We start from the raw sequence: 22,894 nt of genomic DNA on the forward strand, positions 1-22,894 counted from the left end.
TTCATTTCTGGGTTTTTTTTTTTTTTTTTTTAAAAGATGACCGGTAAGGGGATCTTAACCCTTGACTTGGTGTTGTCAGCACCACGCTCAGGCAGTGAGCGAACCGGCCATCCCTATATAGGATCCGAACCCGTGGCCTTGGTGTTATCAGCACCGCACTCTACCGAGTGAGCCACAGGCCGGCCCATGTCTGGGTTTCTTAAGGATATCATCTTATATTTGCTTTTTGACAAGATGGAAACCTGCAGTCAGTCCTTGAGCTTTTGTTATCTTGTTCTAGTCTGGAATGGGTTCCTCCTGGCTGCTGCACAACTGTCGTCCTGGGACTTCTCCAGCTTCTTGGCCTAGAGCCAAGGTTAACTGGATCCTCATTGCTGGTTTACTCTCTCATTTATCTGGAACACATCGTTTAGTAACTTACTGTTTTTTAAACTTAGTTTCCTGATGCAGTTTCCTTTTAGATAAATGGTTATAATTTAGCTTTATTGGAGATATGTAATTTCTCATTTGATAAAATAATTGGAATGAAATAGTAAAACTTGGTTTCTCTGAGCATTCTTTAAACTGCAGTGATTTGCATTATGCTAGAGACTAACTCAAAGTAGTCTCTTTAAAATCTCAAAAGTTATTAAATACCAGAAGAAGGCAGAAGACAAGCCTGGAATTTTAAAAGTATTTCATTTGGTTATTATTCTCATAGTTTTATTTTAATGGTTTCTTTTACCCTGTAGGTAGTCCTGATGTCAGCTACCATCAACTGTAAAGAGTTTGCAGACTACTTTGCTGTTCCTGTTCAGAACAAAATGAATCCTGCGCATATTTTTGAAGTAGCAGGAAAGCCCCATTCAATTGAAGAGTATTATCTTGATGATCTGAGGCACATTCATCATAGCAGGGTATGTTGGAACATTGTTTCTTTCATAGTGGATGTACTTTTGTATTTGATCAAACCTGCATTCATCACCTGCTATTGCAAGGCCCTTTTGGAACTTGAAACCAGAGCAGAGAGACAGGTAGGGAATGGGGTGGGAGAAGAGTAAGAGGCAGGGCGTTCCTGGGTTCGTTGTTATAAACTGTGAGCATAATTAAGTGTACTGCATATCCCTCCGGGAATGATTGGGACTGGTTTTGAAAAACAAAATGTCAGATTTTGGTCAGGTATAAAATTGTAGATTCATTTGGAGTGGGAGGCAACTTCATTTCAGATACAATTTTGTTTTGAGTAAACTTCAGTTTTCTAATATCAGTTGTTTCTATCTACATCTGAGGGAGGAATGTATTGTAACAGTGAAGAGCTGGGATAATGTACAAGTATTCTTATGAAAGGGTGATTTAAAATTGTTTTAATGTAGTTAATACATCTAGAGGATTCAAAAATCAAAAAGTAAAAGTAGGTATAACTTATCTCCTTCCTAATCCTTTCCTGTTATCTGCCCAGCATCCCTACCAACAAGAGGAAACCATGTTATTTTCTCATGAGTCCTTTGACAGCTTTTTATACCTATACAAGGAAATATGAATGTATTGTTTTTACTTTTTGCAGAGTGGTAGTATTCTATGTTCCTCTTGCTTTTTTCACTTGTCACGTCTTTTCCATATCAGTGTACAGTTTTCCTCATTCCCTTTTTAGAGCTGTGTAACGTTCCTTCATGTGGACATACCATTCTTTAATCTCCCATGTGTCCAGTCTTTTCTTATTACAAACAGTGCAACAGTAATTTGCACACATATCATTTGGCACATGTGAAAGTACGGTTGCCTCATATTTGTGGGTTCTGCATCTGCGGATTCAACCAACTACAGATTGAAAATGTTTGGAAAAAATATTGTGTCTGTACTGGATATGTACAGACTTTTTTCTTGCCATTATGCCCTAAACAATATAGTATAACAGTTCTTTACATAGCATTTACATTGTATTAGGTATTATAAGTAATCTAGAGATGATTTGAAGTATACAGGAGGATGTGCCTAGGTTATGTCAAAATACTACACCATTTTACTTCACGGACTTGAGCATCCGTGGATTTGGGTACCCACAGGAGATCCTGGAACAGTCCCTCATGGAGACCAAGGGACAACTATATATCTTATAGGCCACGGTTTCTCAGTCTCAGCACTATTGCCATTTTGGGCCAGATAATTCTGTGTGGTGGGGCTGTCCTATGCATTATAGGATATTTAGCAGCATTCCTAGCCTTGACCCGCTAGATCCACTTATGACAACCAAAAATTTTTCTAGACATTGCAAAATGTCCCTTGGGGAGTAAAATGACCCCCTGTTGAGAACCCCTCTGTAGGCTATGCCTTCCTAGAATATAAATTCCTGAAAGTGGAATTGCTGGGTCAAAGGATGTATGCGTTTGTAATTTTGATGGATGCTGCCAAGTTGCTCTACATAGGAGGTTGACTTTTATTAAAAACATTTGTAATGTTAAGCAGTAGTCTCTACTTCACTGAGATGGCTAACTAGGTTTCACCTACATAGGAAGACATATTTTGTCAAATCTAATTCTGTCAGAGGTAGACCAGTGATGGCCATTACATGTAGCACTTCTTTTTTCCCCAAACTTTTTATTTTTTTATTTTTTTTCCTTTTTGTCTTTTTTCGTGTCCGGCAACGGATCGCAACCCTCAGTGTCGCGCCCGTACCAGACCGGGACCGGCAACGGGATCGCAACCCTCGGTGTTGCTCCCACACCTCACTCAGCCAGTGAGCGGGAACTGGTCTGTATGTGAGATCCGAACCCCCCGCGGGAGTGCCACTGCGCTCCCAAGCGGTGCACTGTAGCAGTGCGCCACCGGGCCGGCCCCTTTTTTCCCCAAACTTTTAAATGACAGTATTTCTTTCTTTCTTTTTTTTTTTTTTTAAAAAAAAGATGACCGGTAAGGGGATCTTAACCCTTGACTTGGTGTTGTCAGCACCACGCTCTCCCAAGTGAGCTAACCGGCCATCCCTATATAGGGATCCAAACCCACGGCCCTGGTGCTATCAGCACCGCACTCTCCCAAGTGAGCCATGGGCCGGCCCTAAATGACAGTACTTCAAAAGAACAGAAAAGTTGAATTTCATGGTGAACACCCATATACTCATTTCCTAGATTCTGCAGTTAACATTTCCTTTGCAGCACTTTTGAAAAAAATCTTTGTCAGAACTAAGAAATAAACATTGGTGTATTACTGTTCACTAGTCTTCATTTTATTTGGTTTTACTGGTTTTTTGATAATGTCCTCTGTTCTATGATCCCATTCAGGACACCACATTACATTTAGTTGTCACATCTCCTTAGGCTTCTCTTGGCTGTGACAGTTTCTCAGACTTTTCTTATTTTTGATGACTTTGACTGTCAGAGGAGTACTGGTCAGGTATTTTATAGTATGCTCCTGTATTGGAATTTGATATTTTCTCATGGTTAGACTGAGGTTATGGGTTTTGGGGAGGAAGACCACAGGGGTGAGGTGCTGTTTGCATTACATGGCAAGGGTGCACACTGCCACCATGATTTATCCCTGGTGATGTTGACCTTGATCACCTGCCTGAAGTTGTGTTTGCCAGGTTTCTCTGCTGCAAAGTTACTTTCTCCATTTTTTCCACCTGTACTCTTTGGAGACAAGTTGCTAAGTGCAGCCCATATTCAAGATGGGGAGGAGGGAACACTTATTTAATATTTTTCATTTTTTGGTCCATTGTGGAATGTGAAAGTGCTGATGGTTTACTGTTCTTCTCTTCAGCTGGCCAAAGTCTAGTTAATTCCTGTTAATGTGTGTTTTGCATTGTATGTCAGAGCTCACAGACATTTAGCTGATCCTTGTGGATGTGCTGAGGAGCTGGGTTGGGCCTGGGCATTTGTTCTCTGAGCCTGGTGGTCAGGACGATCCAGGTGCCAGGCAGCCGGGGCCCCCCACCTCATAGGTGGCTTTTTTTCAGCAGGCGGGAGAATACCTGGTTTTAGCATTATTTACCATGCATCCTGTCTTTGGTACCTGACAGGCACTCAGTAAATATTTTAATGAATTAACATACAACACTTAACTGTATATTAATTTTAAGCATATAAAAGTGGTATTTTGTATAGATTCTGTTATACAGCTTTTGCAGTCAGAAGACCTTTGTTAGCACTTCAGTTTTATTATTACTGTTGCTGTGCTGTCGTGTCAGCTAGCCGCACTCTGTAGCATACCAGGGCCACACGTGGACACTGGCCCTCTGCCCCTGCTGTGCAGCTCACCCATGCTGCCTCCGCATTGACCTTGTTTGATCCACTGTTTCCCCCTGCTCCTGACCTGTAATAACTCCTTCTCTGTTCTCCCTTTCTTATCCATATTTAAACATAACTGAATCAGTTTCACCTTAAAAACCACCCTCCTTAGGTCCCATGGTTCTCTTCAGCCTTTGCCAAGCTTTGTCTGGACTTGTGATCTCCACTTCTCTACCTCCTGTGTCCTCATCACTCACTGCCTTGTGACTTTTGCTGCCCTCACTCACCTGAAACTGCACTTGCCTGGTCACTGATGGCTTCCTTGTTAAATAAGGAGAGCTCAGCCCTCAACTCACCTGGCCTCTCTGTAATAGTTGACATTGTTAGCCACTGTGGTTTTCTTGAAACTCGCCCTTCTCTTGGGTCCTATGGTGCCCTCCTGGTTTTTCTGTTCCCAATTCTTGCTGTTCCCTTTCAGTGTCCTTTCAAGAATCCTTTTCATCCTTTATTTCAACTTTTTTTTTAATTGAAAAAAACACCCTTGGAAAAGGTACATAAAATGTAAGTGTGCACTGTAATGAAACTGTGACATGAGCATGAGTGATCCACGGCCCGGGTCTGGAAACAGAGTGTGCCTCCCCTCCCACCCTCAGGACTCACCGTGTGTCATTTGTGGACCACACCCATCCACCCTAGAGCTCAGCTTTTATATAATCCTGTTTATGATTTTGCTTTTCGTTTTTAGGTCTTTAGTCCACTTAAAGTGGACTTTGGAGGATGGGGCGAGATGGGGTCATATTTTATTTTGTCCCCCATATAGGTGCCCAGTTGTCTTAGTGTCACCACCCCCTTGCCCCCCATCTGCAGTGCTCATTCTCTCACTGGTTGCATGTGTCTCTCCCTCTCGTCCTGGGATGAGCTTGCTAGCCTGGGTTTGACCTTCTTGTGGTGATGGCAGACATGCGGGTTTCCAAGGCTGCAGCCTGGGACAGAAACACTGTCTCTTCTGCCTTGTTCTGTTGACAAAGTCACAATGGCTGCGACTATGTCAGTGGGAGCAATGGCACAGTCATCCCCTGACTCCACCTGTATGAGTAACAGTGCTCCCCCCACATTCCTGTCCCTGTCCCCCTGTGCTGTTTTTTGTCAGGGCATCCCATCTGACACAGTGCACCTTGACTTGTTTGCCTGTTTCTTTAAACATGCTGTGAAGCCCAGGAAGGCAGAAGCCTTGTTTATTGTGTTTCTTCTCAGTCTTGACACATAGAAGGGCACAAATTCAACGAGTAGTTTGCTGGACCCGTAACCAATGTTTTCTTTGTCATCTGTCTCAAGCTTGGCTTAGAGGACACGTGGCTATATTTAGTATCTTATCACTGTGTTTAAAAAATATCCACTGGGCTTGGATTCTAGAACTCAGTGAAATTACTTGTGAATCAATGACATGCTTTCTCCATGGCTTATTTGTTTGTAGGAAAAGACTTGTAGATGAGTTTGGTTGCTGCTGTTGGAGTTTGTGAAAAGTACACCAGTTTTCTATTTCTTTTTGGTACAGCTGTGTTATGGTAAATATTAGTTATGGTTTAGATAAAGTTGAAAATTAAGGTAAAGTTTGAATATCAGGAATGGATTTATTATACATGCTACTTTAAAATTATTAATAAACAAGGGTCCACTTGTCATACTTATATCACTAGAATTATAATAATAAAGATAAATGAGTTATTTGAATACTAGTTGACTTAGTTGACTCTAAATAAAAATTGGAAATCAATAGTTTGCATTTATGACTAACTTCTGATCATCTGGAGACTTCTTTTGATGTGTCCTTCACAAAATCAATTACAATGTCTTGCATATAGTAGGTAATAAGTAAAATTGTTAATTAAAAAAGCCTTTTTCCTCTTGGTGGAAAAAACCGAAAATGACAATAAAATAGATTTTGTGGAAATCAAGATACAGCTTTTGTGCTGGATATGGTAGAGTGATACTTATGCAGTTATGGCCTCAGCTCCAGGAAAACTGTGCATGCAGACCAGTCATTCTAACCTGACTTGGTGAGCTTGCCATTTGTGGTTGATGCCCCAGTGTTCTGTAGAGGTACCTGAGGGACAATTTTAAATTACCTAGGCTTGGTTTGACTTTGTTTTAATGCACAATTAAAAGCAGTCTAGTATTCCCCAAACCTTTTGTATTAGTCAGGGTTCTCCAGAGAGAGAGAATCAATAGGATACATTATAATTATATGAGAGGGATTGATTAGGGAGATTAGTTCACGTGGCTATGAAGAAAAGTCCCACAATAGGCCGTCTATAAATCAGATGCCGGTAGCGTGGCTCAGTCCAAGTCCAAAGGCCTCAGAACCAGGGAAGCTGATGGTGTCATTGGTGTAAGTTCTGGAACCCAAAAGCTGACGAGTCTCGAGCTCTGATGTCCACGGACAGGAGAGAAGAGTGTGTCCCAGCTCCAGCAGATCGAGAGAGAGCATCACCTCTGTCCTCTGCCTTTGTTCTCTCCGGACCCCCAGCAGATTGGATGGTTCCCACCCATACTGAGGGTGGGTCTTTCCCACCCAGTCCACTCAGACTCTCATACTAATCTCTGCTGGAAACACCCTCACGGACACACCTGAAAAGATGGCTTTAACAGCTTTCTCAGCATTCCTTCGTCTAACCAAGTTAACACCTAGAGTTAACCTTCACACCGTTGTAGACTGTTACCTAATCGTGTGGTTATGTTATTACTGTAAATTGGCAGACAAAGATGTGGTATTATCTTTTCCTGGTGCTTTTGATCGGCAAGGCTACTACCCACACATGATTATGTTGAAATCTTAGGCTCTTTGAGGTGGGGTCTAAGAGAAGGAAAGAGCATGGGCTTTGGGATTAGAAGCTCCTACTGGGTTTTATATATGTTTGGTGTAACTTAATCTACGTCTTCAAAATAGATTTCCTGCCAAACATTTCATCTCTGTATGTTTGGCTCTCTGATTATCCTTGCTCCAGTGATTGGTCCCAGGGATCAGTGAACATGGTATCATTATATATTGGATGTCCTGCATACAGCTTGACAGAGCAAGTGCTCAAATATAGGCTACATATGATATTACTTGGGGCATTTGTTACAGTGATATACTGAAGGAGAGAGTCACATGTCCACTGCCAGTATTTCCACTGTAATCCTGTTTTGGCATTCTGACTTTTTTCTTTCACTGTTTTTAGCTTCCCCCTCATCTCCTGGGGGAACCGGTGATACCTAAGGGTGTATATGAAATTGCTGTCTCCCTAATTCAGATGTTTGATGACTTGGATATGGAAGAGAGTGGGTAAGAGACACACTAATTGATAATATACTTTAATACATATGTAATTTAAAAAAATTGTTACTGCTACTCATTTTGAAACTTTTTAGTGTTTTTACAGTATTAAGATATAACTGTAGATACTTTTTAGTAGATATTGTATGTATTTAAAAATCAGGTTAGTATTTTGTAAATTATTTTACTGGAAATTTCCACTTTAAAGTAGTTAAAGTCATGCCAGTGCAGTTGTAGAACTGATCGTTTCATAGTCTGAAAAGAGGATGGTTTTCCAGACGTGCAGAAGTCGTATCACTCACAATCCAGAGGTGAACTTTTACAAAATATTATGCTGAGCCATATTATCGAACTTTTACCATTCTAATTTTACTGCAGCTCGTAAATACCATTTATATTTTGGAGCAACAAGCATTGAGTATATAGATTACACCTCTTCATAGCAACTAGAACTAGAGTGCTGGGGTAGTGTTTCTCTTACAGGAGACACACACACAAACACACACACACACACACACACACACACACACACACACACACACACACTTAATTGTTAGTTGTGAAGTTTAAACATACATAAACTCTAATGTTACTGATGGTCTTACCTTCCTCCTGAACAATATCTTAAAATGAGGCAGCCACATTCCAGTCAGCCTACCTTCCAGCTTACATGCAGTTGTGCTTGTAGACCATTTCAGCTTTGTGTTTTCTGGCTCCCATAAATTGGATGTTGTTTATTATATCATCAGTGTGTTTAGATTTACCCAAATGTAACATAATTTTATGTGTTTATCATTCTGCCTTGCATCTTAGACTTTCCTTCTTGGATCATTTTCATTCTTCCTAAAATATATCCTTCCAAAATTTCTTTACTAAGAGTCTGTTCATAAATGTTCTGTTTTTATTTAACTAAAAGATTTCTTTGTTTTATTTTCATTATTGAAATACAGTTTTGTTAGGTATAAAATTCTAGGTTACTACATAGTTTTCTCTTTTCTTTTTTTCTAAATTTTTAATTTAAATAAATTTATTGAGATATAATTTAAGAAAATATACCCATTTTTATTGTTCTTTCTATATTTTGATGATATTAAAATAAAAATAAAAAAAGGGCTGGCCAGATAGCTCACTTGGGAAGAGTGTGGTGCTGACAACACAAGATCACGGGTTTAGATACTGGTACTGGCAAGCTGCAAAAAAAAAAACTAACAAAAATTGTTTTTGGTATTTTCCCATAATCTTGTGGCTTCTGTCATTACAATGAGAAGTCAGTCACCTTTTGGTCTAATTGTTCCTTGCAGGTGAATCTGTCTTTTTGCTCTGGCTAATGTTCAGATATCTTCTTTGTCTTTCATACTCTACAGTTTTGCTGCTGTGAGTAGGCATGGATTTCTTTTCATTTATCTTGCTTGATATTTGGTGAACTTACTAAATCTCAACATTGGAGTCTTTGATGCTGCCCAGCGGCCTTTCATGTAATAGCTTTAGCATTCACTGGTGATTTTGTCTGAGTCTGTTATTACACTAGTGATGTTTTAATTCTACCCTTTTTTCTGTATTTATTCCTTGAGATTATTCTTTAAATAATTTTCCTTTTATTACCCCGCCTCTTTTCTCCCTTTCACTTTCTCTTTTTTTTAATGTCACAATGAACTCATGGATTCTTTTCCCTTTTAAATAGACTATTTTTTTTAGATCAGTTTTAGGTGTACAGCAAAATTGAGCAGAAAGCACAGAGAATTCCCATATATACCTTTCTCCCCCAATGTGCAAACAGCCTGCCCCACTATCAACATCCTGCACCAGAGTCGTACATTGGTTACAATGGACACATTATCATTCAAAGTCCCTGGTTACATTAGGATTCACTCTTGGTTTTATGCATTCTGTGGGTTTTGACAAATGTATAAGGACATGTATCTACCATTATAGTATCGTAGAGAATAGTTTTACTGCCCTGAAATTCCCCTGTACTCTACCCATTCATCCCTTTCTTCTCCCAACCCCTGGTAACCACTGATCCTTTTCCATAGTTTTGCCTTTTTCAGAATGTCTTATTGTTGGAATCATACAGTATGCGACCTTTTCAGATTGGCTTCTTTCACTTAGTAATATGTATTTAAGGTTCTTCCATGTCTTTTCATCTTGATAGGTCATTTCTTTTTAGCACTGAATAATATTTTATTGTCTGGATGTACTGCAGTTCATCCATTCTCCTCCTGAAAGACATCTTGGTTGCTTCCAGCTGTTGGCAGTTGTGAATAAAGCTGCTGCAAACACATGTGCAGGTTTTTGTGTGGATGTAAGTTTTCAACTCCTTTGAGTCAATGCCAAGGAGTACCATTTTCGGATCATATGGTTAAGAGTATTTAGTTTTATAAGAAACTGCTAGACTGTCTTCCAGAGTGGCTGTATCATTTTGCACTCCCTCCAGCAGTGAATGAGAGTTCCTGTTGCTCCACATCCTCACCAGCATTGGTGTTGTCAGTGTTCTAGGTTTTGGCCATTCTAATAGGTGTGTAGTCATACCTTATTTTAATTTGCAATTCCCTAATAACATATGATGTTGAGCATTTTTTCATATGCCTTAAGTATGTCTTCTTTGGTGAGATACCTGTTCAGGTCTTTTATGAAGGATAGCTTTGCTGAATATGATAAGAATTGTGGTTGACAGTTTCTTCTTCGAGCACTTTGAATATGTCATCCCACTGCTTTCTGGCTTCCATTGTTTCTGCTGAGATGTCAACTGTTAATCCTTTGTATGTGGCATGCCATTTTTTTCTTGCTGCTTTCAAGATTTTCTCCCTGTCTTTGACTTTCATTGTTTATGGCATTGACCACTTCCTGTAAGACTGGTACGACAGCTGAACCTTTAGCAGACATTTTCATCATTCTTTTAAGCCAGCTGTTAACGGGTGCATGGTAAGACCAATGAATTTCATGAGCCCATTGACTACTAAACTGAGCTCCTTGCTGGAGGCCATGCTGTGTAGGAAACTACGGAAGCAAAAAGGCATCTGTAGGTCCATGGATAGTGGTACAACAGATGCTTTAAGTGCATGGAAGGCAAATCTGAATCTAGAATAGGATATGTAATGATTCCCATGGGGATAAGTCCACTGTCCCCTTCATGATGGAATCAGTCTACTATTAGCTAGCTGGGCTGGTTTCTCAGGGAATGGTGCTGTATTTGGGACTTGGCATTGGCCTCTGTTATTGGCAGGTTAGTACTCAGCAGTGGCAGTAGCCAGATCAGTCTCAGTTACGGAAAGTGCATGTTGTTGAGTCTGTGCCTAAGCCTTTTTCCTGCTTCCATGGCCACTTTGTGCTGTGCACAACCCTGAGGGACTGGAGAAGGAGGCTGTCATCCACAAGGCAGGACTTCCTGCCCATCTGATGATTAAAGGTCTCCTTCACTGTGGCTGCTTTGTGGTGGACATTTCCTTGGCACCCACTTGCAGAGGCTCACCCATGTGCCTCCCTTGGATCTCCTTATCATCAGTATTCCAGTCTTGTCATTTCCGAGTCCCTGGCCAGCTGGCCAGCCTGTTAGCTTCTGTATGTTGATTGGGGTAGACCCACACTCATGGCTGTGTCTCCTTCTACACAGGTGGTTCACCAGACACACTGCTTGGCCTTCTGCTCACTGGGAGGATGTATTTTCCCCTTGTCTGGGTGGGGCTGTCATGCAGCAGGGGTCCATTCCAGGCTGTTGCCAGTATGCCTTGCAGGCCCTCAAACCAGGCCATAGTTGTGGCTCAGAGAGATGTGGCTAAGCAGAGGGGCAGGCCCCATGGGAGGCTGAGCCACCCGTGCTGCAGTTCATGGTTTACCTCTTACACCCATTTCTCCTTTGCAGTTTCTGTGCCCAGGCACAGCCTGGGTGATTATTTCTTGGCTTTTCCGTGGCTGCCTCCTTAGTTCCCATTACCTACTTGAGGAGGCCTTTCATAACCGTCCTTTCTGAACAAGCATTCCATATACACACACCCCAACTCTTTTTGTCCTGTTACCCTTATTGTTTCTTTCACCATCTTAATGCTGAATGAATCGAGGGTATTTTTGTTTACTTGTTTCTTGTCTGTCTCTCCAGCTAGAATGTAAGCTCCAAAGAGCGGGGACCTTGTCTGTCTTGCCCTCCTGATTGCATAGAGGAGGGCCTGGCATTTAGGAAGGGCTCATGGGTTTGTGGAGGAATGAAAGTTCTAATTTCACACAAAAATAGATATATTGACAGTAGTGGGGAGGCGAATGGATGATTTGAGAACTTTGTCTGTAAAAATGCTTCCTAATAATAGTTTGGACTCCTTAAAGTTTAAATTTTGCTTGCAGTTAAAGTTTTATATTTTGAGGTTCTGGATTACAATAGCTAAATTACAGGAAAACTTTTGCAGATAGTGAGTTTTTATAGGGGAAAGTAAAGAGAGTCAACAGGCTTGCGGTCCCCTGAATAACTTTGGGTCCTTGGGTATCGTCTCATCTCTTTGGGCCTCTGTATTTTCTTATGTAAAATAAGGAACACTACAGTGAATAACCTGTGAGAGCCTTTTAAGATCAAAGCCTATAATATTAAGATTCCAGAAAAGCAATTGTCATTATACCCTTAATTAATATTTGTGCACAATACATTTTTAACAGGAACAAGACCTGGTCGGGTGCCCAGTTTGTGTCGGAGCGGAGCAGTGTGTTGGTGTTTTTGCCAGGTGTGAATGTTATAATTTTGTGACCTGGAATTATAATACTCTGGATAGAGACTAAGTTTATGCCTATCATATATTATGAAAAATGGTATCATCCACATGTGTTTAATCATTTTGGACACTGAGGATGTGAGCAAATGTGACTTTAAGTTTGACTTCTTACTGTAACCTCTGTATTGCTAAAAAGATTTCTTATTGATAATGAAAAGTTCACAACTTTTTGAAGGCCTTCTTGCTACCTTTAAACTTTTCAGTAAAGTATTTGGCTTTGTTAAATTTGCATGACAAGTACATGGTTATAAATGTGAGGTAATTATCATCAGTCTGCGTTTAAACCTTATTTAATAATAGTAAAACATGTTATTATAATACCATAGAGTCATCAGGGTAGTCTTTGAGTTCCTTTCTCAGTGTTTGAGAAAACAGGCTCTTAAAATACTTTTCTGAAAAGATTATTTTAAATTATACTTTTTTCGAAATCATTTTTAATTGATTTTTTTATCAAGTGGTATAGCTTCTTGAAACACTGGCAGTAATTCAGATATTTTCTGTCGTTGGAAGGTGATATATAGAGCATTTGAGTGTTTGAGCGTATCATGATGGAGAACACAAAGCGTGCAGTGATAGTGGCTTATTTAATTTTGGAACGCAGCATGTGTTTCAAGCTTTTGTCACGTTTTGATTAGGCTGGTATGGATTTGTTTTATATGCAGGAGACAACCATTAGCTGACAGTGGGGTGGGGTTACATTTTCCCCAATAAATATTTATGAAATGACTACTGTGTGCATAATATTGTATTAAGGAAAAAATGACCAAAGCATAGCCACGTTGGTACTGGCTTAAGAACGCCCAACGTGAGACAAATGCTTTCTAACTGCTAAACATCGTTTGAGTAAAACATTTATTTATAAGTGCTATTTTACATTTAGGTTTTTTGTCTTTATATGTTTGTGTAAATTTAAGTTTGATATATGTTTATGTATTTCATTAATTGATCTTTTGTGAACAGTTCTGTATTAGTTTTCTAGGGCTGCTGTTGTAGGGCCCCATAAAACCCCAAAGGAGACATTCCCTAAAACATGGCGCCTTTCCGGCTTCTCTTCTGGGTCCTAACATTCCCGCCGGCGCCAAAGTATGGCCTATCAAAATCATCACCCGCCCTTCCGACCAATCAGCTACCGCCCCGCGTACTAACCACCCTCTCCTGGAACTCAGCTCTCTATAAATGTATGCTTCACTCTCAAATAAAGCGAAACTTCTCCGGTGAACTGTTAGCTCGGGTCCTGTCCTTCTTTCAGCTGTAACAAAGTGCCACAAACTAGATGGCTTAAAACAACAGTAATTTATTCTCTCACTGTTCTGGAGGCTCAACATTCAAAATCAGGGGGTCAGCAGGGCTGTGCTCTTTTTGAGGCTCTGGGTAGAGTCCTTCCTTACCTCTTCCTCGCTTCTGGTGATGGCCATCAATCCTCAGCATTTATTGGCTTGTGGCTGCATCACTCCTGTCTCTCCCTGTGTGTGTCTGTGTCTCTTTTCTTCTTCTTATAGGGACACCAGTCATATTGGATTAAGGGCCCACCCTACTCCAGCATGCACTTATCTTAACTTGATTTCGTCTTCAATGACTCTATTTCTACATAAGGTCATATTCTGAGTTACTGGTGTTAGGACTTCAACATACGAGGGCACTTCAGAAGTTCATACTAAGATTTGTATTATCTTTTAATTCTGTTTTGCTACAGACTTTTTTTTTTTTTTTTTTTTTTTAAAAAGATGACTGGTAAGGGGATCTTAACCCTTGACTTGGTGTTGTCAGCACCACGCTCACCCAGTGAGCAAACCAGCCATCCCTATATAGGATCCGAACCCGTGGCCTTGGTGTTATCAGCACCACACTCTCCCGAGTGAGCCACAGGCCGGCCCCTTGCTACAGACTTTTTGAAGTACCCTTGTATGTTTTGGGGGACAAAATTCAATCCATAACAGACTCAGATATTGATAATTCAGGATGAGACAAAAGCACATGCAGGCATTATGTATTAACAAACATTTTTTAAACCTAATGAAAAATAATGAAAAAATTCAGCATATCTTTATAACCAAGACTTTAAAAATATTATTTCATGATTGCAAAGATTTTGCATGCTCATTGTAGGAAATTTGGAAAATCTGGGAGGAAAAAAAGAAATGTAAAAGTGCTCACACAGCCAATACCCACAGGTAGTCACTGCCGTGGAAAGGAAAACTGGAAGAATATGTTTTTTCCCATATTTTTGAGTTGCTGCTAGTCAATGTCATTGTGCACTTCGACTTAAAATTTTGATATACTTAGGCAAAGAGGATAAAAAAGTCAGATAAGATGAATTGGTAGGGCCTTCTTTGAAAAAGATGTCATTTTAATTTAAAGGTTGGCTTTTAGCAATAAATATAAATCTGTTGCCCTCCCCTCCCTTTTTCTTCCCTAGGTCTGGGTGAAATAAACTACATGCATGAACTTCTCACAAACATGGTTCACAAAAGGTGCGTTTAAAGTAATAAGCTGTATTTTTTTTTTACTTTTAAACCATTGCATTATTTCTGCCTGAAGTAATTTTAATTATCTCAATTAATAGTTATTTGTTTTTGTATCTCATGTATATCTATCCCTTATGGGTAGTTTATTTTTGTAATTTGTTTCTTAGGTTACAGGTGTATCCACTCCATTCAAGTGTGACTTTAGAAGAACAGAATAATGTATTTTTAAGTCCAGTCCCTGGGTATAGAAAGGTAGGAAAGCTGGGAAGACAAGTTCTAAGCACTTTAGGTAAATTTTCCTTAAAGACTTTACTAAAAAAAAATGTTAACATTTCAGCATATTTCTACAATGTATTCTGTAGCTAGTGGTTAGTCACCCAAATACTTGCCTGATGAGCCAGGTATGTTATTTAATTTTGTGTTTTATTTTGCAGATCAGTTTGCTAATAAACTAAGATTATTCTGTTTTCTCAATTCATGTATTTTGTTGCCTTTTAATTATTCTTTGGCATTTCTCAAACTTTGGGACTGTTCTGGTGTCCTTGGCACTACTCTGGCTACTTTGGTTAGAAGCTCTTTTCTCAGTCCTGCTCTAGGAGGATTTTTAAAATCTCAGGTTATTTGTGTATGATGGGATTGTCTTATCACAACCCTTTTTTTTTTTTTTTTTTTTTTTTTTTTTTTTTTTTTTTTTGTCCGGCAACGGATCGCAACCCTCAGTGTTGCCCCCGTACCGGACCAGGGACCGGCAACGGGATTGCAAACCTCGGCGTTGCTCCCGCGCCTCGCTCAGCCAGTGAGCGGGAGCCGGTCCGTATGTGGGATCCGAACCCTCGGGCGGGAGCGCCACCACGCTTCCCAAGCGGCGCACTATCCAGTGCGCCACTGGGCCGGCCCCTCACAACCCTTTTATAGCTGCTTGAGATGATCGGTGACCCCGAACTTGCAGCTTTGCCCCCTTGAGTTCTGTGAGAATGTGTAGAATCTCTAGGGGCAGCCTAAACCTTGGATGGCATTCCAGGGCAATTGCAGGTTACAGCCCTTCCTCTGGATTTTAACCTGATTGTGCTCTTTGCCCCTGGATAATTTCAGGACCTGTTCTAAAGCTGCCATATTGGAGGTCAGGTCTTGCCCTGGGTCTTACCTACTGCCTTTTAGCACTTGCTGTGTTGCATGTGGCTGGTTTTTCATACATTAGGGACTTTTTGATCAATTGCGAGTTGTATAAAATAGGCAAATGGCTAATTTTAAAATTTGAGTTCAGTGTTTAAGAAGCTTTTAAATAATTTGAGTTCAAGAGTTGTGTGTGTTTTTTTGACTTTGCCTAATGATGTCCAGAATATAGTAAGAACGTCAACTTCTTTTCTCTGTTATTTGACAGATTATTCTGTCTACCAACATTGCAGAGAGTTCTATCACAGTTCCAGATGTCAAATATGGTAAGATCCTTCTCTGTTTTGCCTCACCACATAAACCGTAATATTTGTTGGCTTATTCATCCCTCAGGAATTATTCTTCCCCTCCTCCCCATCTCTACCTTTATTTTAGAGGAGAGGACTCAGAAAAGTAGGTTCACACAGTTTTTCCTGTATTTGTAGCTCACTGCTTCCTCCTCTGAGCATTCCATTTCATGTTTGGGGTAAGGTTGATCTCAGGAAGTATTTGGGGGCATTTTAAGGGACCTTGTGGGAAATAGAACTTTGGGGTTGCCCAGATCGAGTTCTGTGACTGAAGGGAGGTGGGTGTTGGGGGATCAGCGCAGGTAATCTCTTCCTGAAGGTGGCTTAGAAGTACACCATGTCAACTCTGGAGGCAAGTCCCTTGTTGTCTGGTCTTCTACTTCTGTGTCCTCGATTGATTTGTGAGATTGCGTCACTAATGAGTTTTCTAAATTCATTAATTCATATTTGAAAGCCTAACATATGTTTGCAGTGGTAGGTGTACGGTAGTGAGTAAGACAAAATCCCTGTCCTCATGGTGGTGACATTCTGGTGGGAGAGACAGATGGTTGGCAGGTAAAAAATATTTATAATTTCAGGTAGAGATAAATGTTACCTAGGAAAGTAAATCGGGAAGGAGTGCAGTTATTGGGATAAAATGATTTTCTGCGTAGGGTATGTGGGAATACTTCCTTGAGGAAGTGATATTTGAACAAAGACCTGGGTTGAATGAGAAGGAGCCACGAAAAAAATGCAGTTCAGGCATGGGAATAGGTCGCAGGAGTAGCAAGAAGGCCAGTGTGCCTGCCTGGAGTGCATAAACCTGGGGAAGTGAGAGTTAGGAGCATTGTGTGCCAAGGATTGTTCTAGGTGCTGGGGAAATAGCAGTGAACAAAACAGGCAAAAATGTTTTTGTTCTCATGATGTATTCAAGGGTGGATATTAGAAAGATAAACAATAAATAAGGTAAATAAAAATATGTAGTAAGTCAAATGATGTAAGCATAAGAAAAAGTAGGGGAGTGTCTGGTAGGGAGTGTCAGGAAAGGGTGGTTGAAACTGTAGGTGGAGTGGCCAGGGAATGGGGAGGCGAGGAGCTTGGATTTGGAGGTGGCAGGTGGGAGACACCTACTGGATGTTCAGGAGGAGATGCTGAAGAAGCTGTTGGCTCAGTGTTCCTGGAGACGAGGGCATAGGAGCAGCTGAGAGTAGTCAGTGGATGACTGTGATGTTGAAAGCCTGCAGCCTGACTGAGCTCTCCAGGGAGCGCACAGAGTGGGGCAGTCCCAGTGTTTACAGGTGGGAGACAGAAAAGGAGGGGCAGCCAGCGCCACAGGAAGAAACCAGGAGAGCATGGAGTCCCGGAAAGCACAAGGAAATTGTTGGGAGGAGGGGCGAGTGGGCGCATGCTGGGGATGGTGGCAGGAAGATGGTGTTGTCAGTGACCTTGACAGGAGCAGTTTGGTGGAGGCCAGAGTCTGCTTGGAGTGGGCTCAGGAGAGGCTGGGAGGCAGTGTGGGTGGACAGCACTGTGCAGGGCAGGGAGCCGGGCGGGCCACAGCGTGGGCACTGCCAGCACACAGGTGATGGTCATGGTCACAAAGGTGGTCGAGCCGTGGGGACGGAGTCATGCACATGAGGCAGTGTGGCCCGGGCCACTGGTGGGAGTCCTTCCTGTTGTCTTTACTTCCTTGGTGAACTCTGAGGCTCGGTCACCATCTGAGAGCGACGAAGTCTGGAAGTGGAGGGCTGGAGGAGAGGATGGAGTAAGACAGAGATCCAGGGGTGTGGAGGGTGGCCAAGGGGTGAAGGGGGTGCTCAGGGTGTTGGGTGCACAGCCGGCCTGGCGCAGGCTCCCTGGCATAGGCGGGTTCCTCGCAGCCTGGCTCACACCCTGGGTTGGTGGTCAGGGGAGAAGTGAGGCCATGAAGTGGTAGTGGGTGGGTGTGGGGCCCAGCGGGGAGGAAGGACTAGTAAGGCGGGGCTCCAAAAGCCGGGGACAGCAAGACAGGCATCTAGTTCTAGAGAGGGGTGCTGGGAACTGCCCTCAAAGGAGGGGGTTGCCCTGCGATAATGGGGGCGATGGTGCTGTAGGGAGAGTTGGAGGAGTTGAAGGAAGAAGAGGCTGGGTATTGCTTTTGTGGATATTGAAATCACCAAAACGATGGCAGCAGTGGTGTTGGAGACTGTGGGAGCACTGGGGAGCCAGGCCTGGCGCCTTGTGGTCCTGAAGCCTGAGGAGGGAAGCAGCAGTGAGATTCAAGACACCTGCTGCCCCTTCAGGCTCAGCATGGCGGGGGAGAAGACCACTGCCACCTCTCGGCACACAGCCCCTTTCTGTGGATGAGACGAGAGGGCTGGCCAGGGAGGGCTGTAGGGGTTCTGCCACCTGTGTTGTACAGATGAGGACACTGAGGCAGAGAAACTTGGCAACTTGTCCCAACCACCCACAGACACACACATAGACACAGCACTCACAGAGACATAGCACACAGAGACATGGTGCACACACACACACACAGACATAGCACAGTCAGGAGCACAACACACACAGACACACAGGCACAACACACACAAGCAAACAGACACAGCACACACAGACATAGCACACAGAGACATACACAGACACGGCACGTACAGACATGGCACACACAGGCACACACAGACACAATACACACAGATACAACAGACACAGACACACAGACACAGTACACATAGAAACAGACACAGCACACTCACAGACGTAGCACACACACACACACACACACAGCACACACAGACAGACATAGGATGTGAATCCTGGCAGTCCAGCTCATTAGCCACTCTACTGTACCACTGTTGTAATGGCACCCTTTTGGCTAATGTTACTCTTTTGGGTGCAGTCTACGTAAGCCGTTCTTATGACACATGGAGTCTTACAGGTCATGTATTTTCTACATCCAAAGACACCCAGTCCTTAGCAAGAAAGAATGTGACCATGTTTCCTTGTCCTGGGCAGTAAGGAATGGTGAGCGCATTCCCAAATGTTTCCGTGTGCACACTAATTCACTGAGAAGGCTGTGTGTTTTGTATTGTTTTGTCACTATGCATTGTGATTTATTACATAATGATCTCTTGTTAGCATGGTGTTTACTTTCTTTTTTTTTTTTAATGACAGTTATAGATTTTTGTTTGACTAGAACTCTGGTTTGTGATGAAGATACAAACTATCAGAGTCTGCGATTGAGTTGGGCCTCTAAAACCAGTTGTAATCAGAGAAAAGGTAAGGCGTTCATGCCCAATAACAGAAATGAATCGGTGGTGACACGGTTATACCTGTAGATGTTTTTTTAAGAATTTTATTTTTGTATTTTTACTCAGATACTTCTGTTATTGGAGCCAGCTTTAAGTTTTAAGCAACGACATCTCATATTGTCAGAGTTTCCATTTAAATCCATGTTTTTTCTCTCTTCCAATGTATTAGGCAACAGTCTTTGTACATAATGGATTAATAGCCTATGGAAATGCTACCTTTTTTTTTTTTTTTTTTTTTTTAAAATGACCGGTAAGGGGATCTCAACCCTTGGCTTGGTGTTGTCAGCACCACGCTCAGCTAGTGAGCAAACCGGCCATCCCTATATAGGATCCGAACCCATGGCCTTGGTGTTATCAGCACCGCACTCTACCGAGTGAGCCACGGGCCGGCCTGAAATGCTACCATTTTTTATAGTGAAATTGAAATATTTTTGGTGAATAGGTTTGGAAGCCAAGTGGATCATTTCATTAGTTTTTGGTAATCCTTCCTCTGACTTTTCTCCAAGTTCTAATCTTTCTAAGGTTGTTTTTCCTAAACTGGTTCCACATAGGGTTGAGGATCTGCTGCATCGTCCACATGTGTCACTGGCAGAGACGAAGGTGTGGAGTACTTTTCCTGGGGAGTGGGTGCTTTGGCCATAGCAGAGGGGCATTCCTGACACACCTGGGGGCAGGTGGTTATGATAGTCTGTGGCAGGAACTGAGTTCAGGGGACAGCATTCTTGGTGTGAAATGAGGAGGGGCTGGTGTTTCATATTAGAAAACCTTTTGGGGAGGGCAGGTGAAAAACTATTCCAAGGATCCCTGTTGGATAAGAAAGCTACTGTATCCAAAAACAAACAAACAAAAAACCCAAAAAAGGCAGCATTTATCCCATGTTTATCATGAGCCAGACCCTCTCATTTACTTATTTAATCCTCACAACAATCTTGTGAGGCAAGTACACAGTGTGCTTATTGATAGTCCCATTTCTTTTTCTATTTTCAACCCACTTATGGTATTAAAATATTCCCATTTCTTAATGAAGCAACTGAGACGCAGAGAAATAGTAACTTGCTCACGTTATACTATGAACTGGTGGGACTGAGATTTGAACCCAGAAATCTGGCTTCAGTTCACTTTCTTAAGCACTTTGCTGATTACTTCTCTTGAAATGACTTGCTTAGAGAGGGATTAAGAATAATTAAGTACCCATTAAAATATGATCATAGTTTCTCATCACTTTGGAAAAACATTACATTGAGTTATGTATTGCTATAAAGTTATATGAAAAAAAGATTTTAGGGGCCGGCCCGGTGGCGCACTGCTACAGTGCGCTGCTTGGGAGTGCAGCAGTGCTCCCGCCGAGGGTTCGGATCCCACATACAGACCGGCCGCTCACTGGCTGAGCGAGGTGCGGGCGCAACACCAAGGGTTGCGATCCCGTAGCCGGTCCCGGGCCGGTACGGGCGTGACACTGAGGGTTGCGATCCGTTGCCGGTCACGAAAAAAGAAAAAAAAAAAAAAAAAAAGATTTTAAACTATAGTCATCTCACTATATTTAACCGTCTCCTCCCCAAATCCCCCCACCAACCTATGCAAATGACTAGAAATAAATATACAGAAATGTCAGAAGTGATTATCTTTGGGTCAGTCTTGGAATTAAAGGAGTTTTATCCTTTGTCCATCTTTTCATATGTTTAAAACTTCTATAATTAGAAAATTGTTTATTATAAAATTTTTCTAGTTGCAAAAATAGTACATAGTAGAATCCTTGATTCCTTCTCCCAGCTTCCCTTAGTGGGGCATCTTACATAATTGTAGAACAGTATCAGAATCAGGAAGTTGACATGGGCACAATGTCATTAGGCTGCAGACCTTATTCAGTTCCACAGGTTATGTGCACACCTTTGTATGTGTGTGTGTGTGTGTGTGTGTGTGTCATGTGTGTTGGGGGGATTCTCTGCAATTTGATCCTGTGTGTAGGTTTGTGTAGTTACCACTACTGTGAAAGGACTACCTGGTGCTGCCCTTTGCAGTCCTTCCTGCACCCAGCCACTCTCCCTGCCAACCACTGATCTGTCTTCCATCTTTATAGCTTTGTCATTTCCAGGATGTACATAAAATGGGATCATGCAGTATGTAACCTTTTCAGATTGGTTCTCTGCACTCACCACAATGTCTTTAGGACTCATCCCAGTTGCTGCACATACCAGTAGTTCATTCCCTTTATTTACTGGGTAGGATTCTATTGTACTTCACCTGTTGAGGGACATTTGAGGTTTTTCCAGTTCTTGGCTATTATGAACAAAGCATCTGTGAATATTCACATACAGGTTTTTGTGTGGCCATAAGTTTTCATTTCTCTGGGATAAATGCCCAGGAGTGTAGTTACTGGGTCCTTTGGTAAATAGAGGTTTAGTTTTATAAGGAACTTCCCCAAACTGGTTCCATGGTGGTTGTACCATTTTACATCCCTACCAGCGATGTGTGAGATCCATTTTTTCCACATCCTCACTAGCATTTAGTTTTACCACTGTTTTTTATTTTAGCCATTCTAATAGGTATGTAATGATATCTCATTGTGATCTTAATTTGCATTTTGTTAATGGCTAATGAGGTTAAATATCTCTTCCTGTGTTTATTTGACATCTGTATCTCTTTAGTGAAATGTCTGTTCATGTTTTCTGCCCATTTTCTGATAGGAGAGTTCTTTATATAGCTTAGATAGATACTAGTCCTTTGTTAGGTACATGGTTTGCAAATATTCTCTCCCAGTCCGTAGGGTCTTTTGTAGAGAAAAAGTTGTAAATTTTTTTTTTTTCCTTTTTGTCTTTTTTTTGCTGACCGGTAACAGGATTGCAACCCTCGGTGTCGCGCCCGTACCGGGGACCGGCAACGTGCTCGCAACCCTCGGTGTTGCGTCCGCACCACGCTCAGCCAGTGAGCGGGAACTGGTCTCTACATGGGATCCGAACCCTCGGCGGGAGCGCTGCTGTGCTCCCAAGCGGCGCAATCTCCAGTGCGCCACCGGGCCGGCCCAAAGTTGTAAATTTTGATGAGGTCCAGTTTTATTTTATTATTTTATTTTTATTTTTTTTCCTTTGGTGTCATATGCAAGAACTCTTTATGTAGCCCTAGGTCCCAAAGATTTTTCTCTTGTGCTTATTTCTAAAAGTTCCATAGTTTGATGTTTTACATTTATATTCTTGGTCCATTTTGAATTAATTTCTATTTTGATTCAGTTTTTGTGTAAGGTGCGAGGTTTAAGTTGAGGTTCATTTCTTTGCCTGTAGATATCCAGTAGCTCTAGCAACACTGAATCCTCCTTCCATTGCATTGTGTTTTGTGTTCTTTTATGAGATGGTTAATCAAGTGTGGCCATGAGAGGATGTTGGGAGCCTGTAGCCCCACACCCCTTCTTGTGTGACCAGGCCTACGTGACAATCTGC

At 41.8% G+C, this 22,894-nt stretch overlaps 1 protein-coding gene across 1 annotated transcript in view; it reads left to right on the forward strand.

The window, feature by feature from the left end:
• Positions 1-22,894, forward strand: part of TDRD9 (tudor domain containing 9) — a 91,774-nt gene that overhangs the window by 17,378 nt on the left and 51,502 nt on the right. Inside the window, exons 6-12 of the mRNA XM_008576632.1 lie at positions 732-896; positions 7,421-7,524; positions 12,154-12,218; positions 14,683-14,737; positions 14,899-14,983; positions 16,113-16,170; positions 19,327-19,431. Coding sequence (XP_008574854.1) covers positions 732-896; positions 7,421-7,524; positions 12,154-12,218; positions 14,683-14,737; positions 14,899-14,983; positions 16,113-16,170; positions 19,327-19,431 — 637 coding nt within the window. The remainder of the gene's footprint in view (positions 1-731; positions 897-7,420; positions 7,525-12,153; positions 12,219-14,682; positions 14,738-14,898; positions 14,984-16,112; positions 16,171-19,326; positions 19,432-22,894) is intronic.

This window comes from Galeopterus variegatus, unplaced genomic scaffold, assembly GCF_000696425.1.
Source record: "Galeopterus variegatus unplaced genomic scaffold, G_variegatus-3.0.2 Scaffold62, whole genome shotgun sequence".
In the NCBI taxonomy this organism is placed as follows: domain Eukaryota; kingdom Metazoa; phylum Chordata; class Mammalia; order Dermoptera; family Cynocephalidae; genus Galeopterus; species Galeopterus variegatus.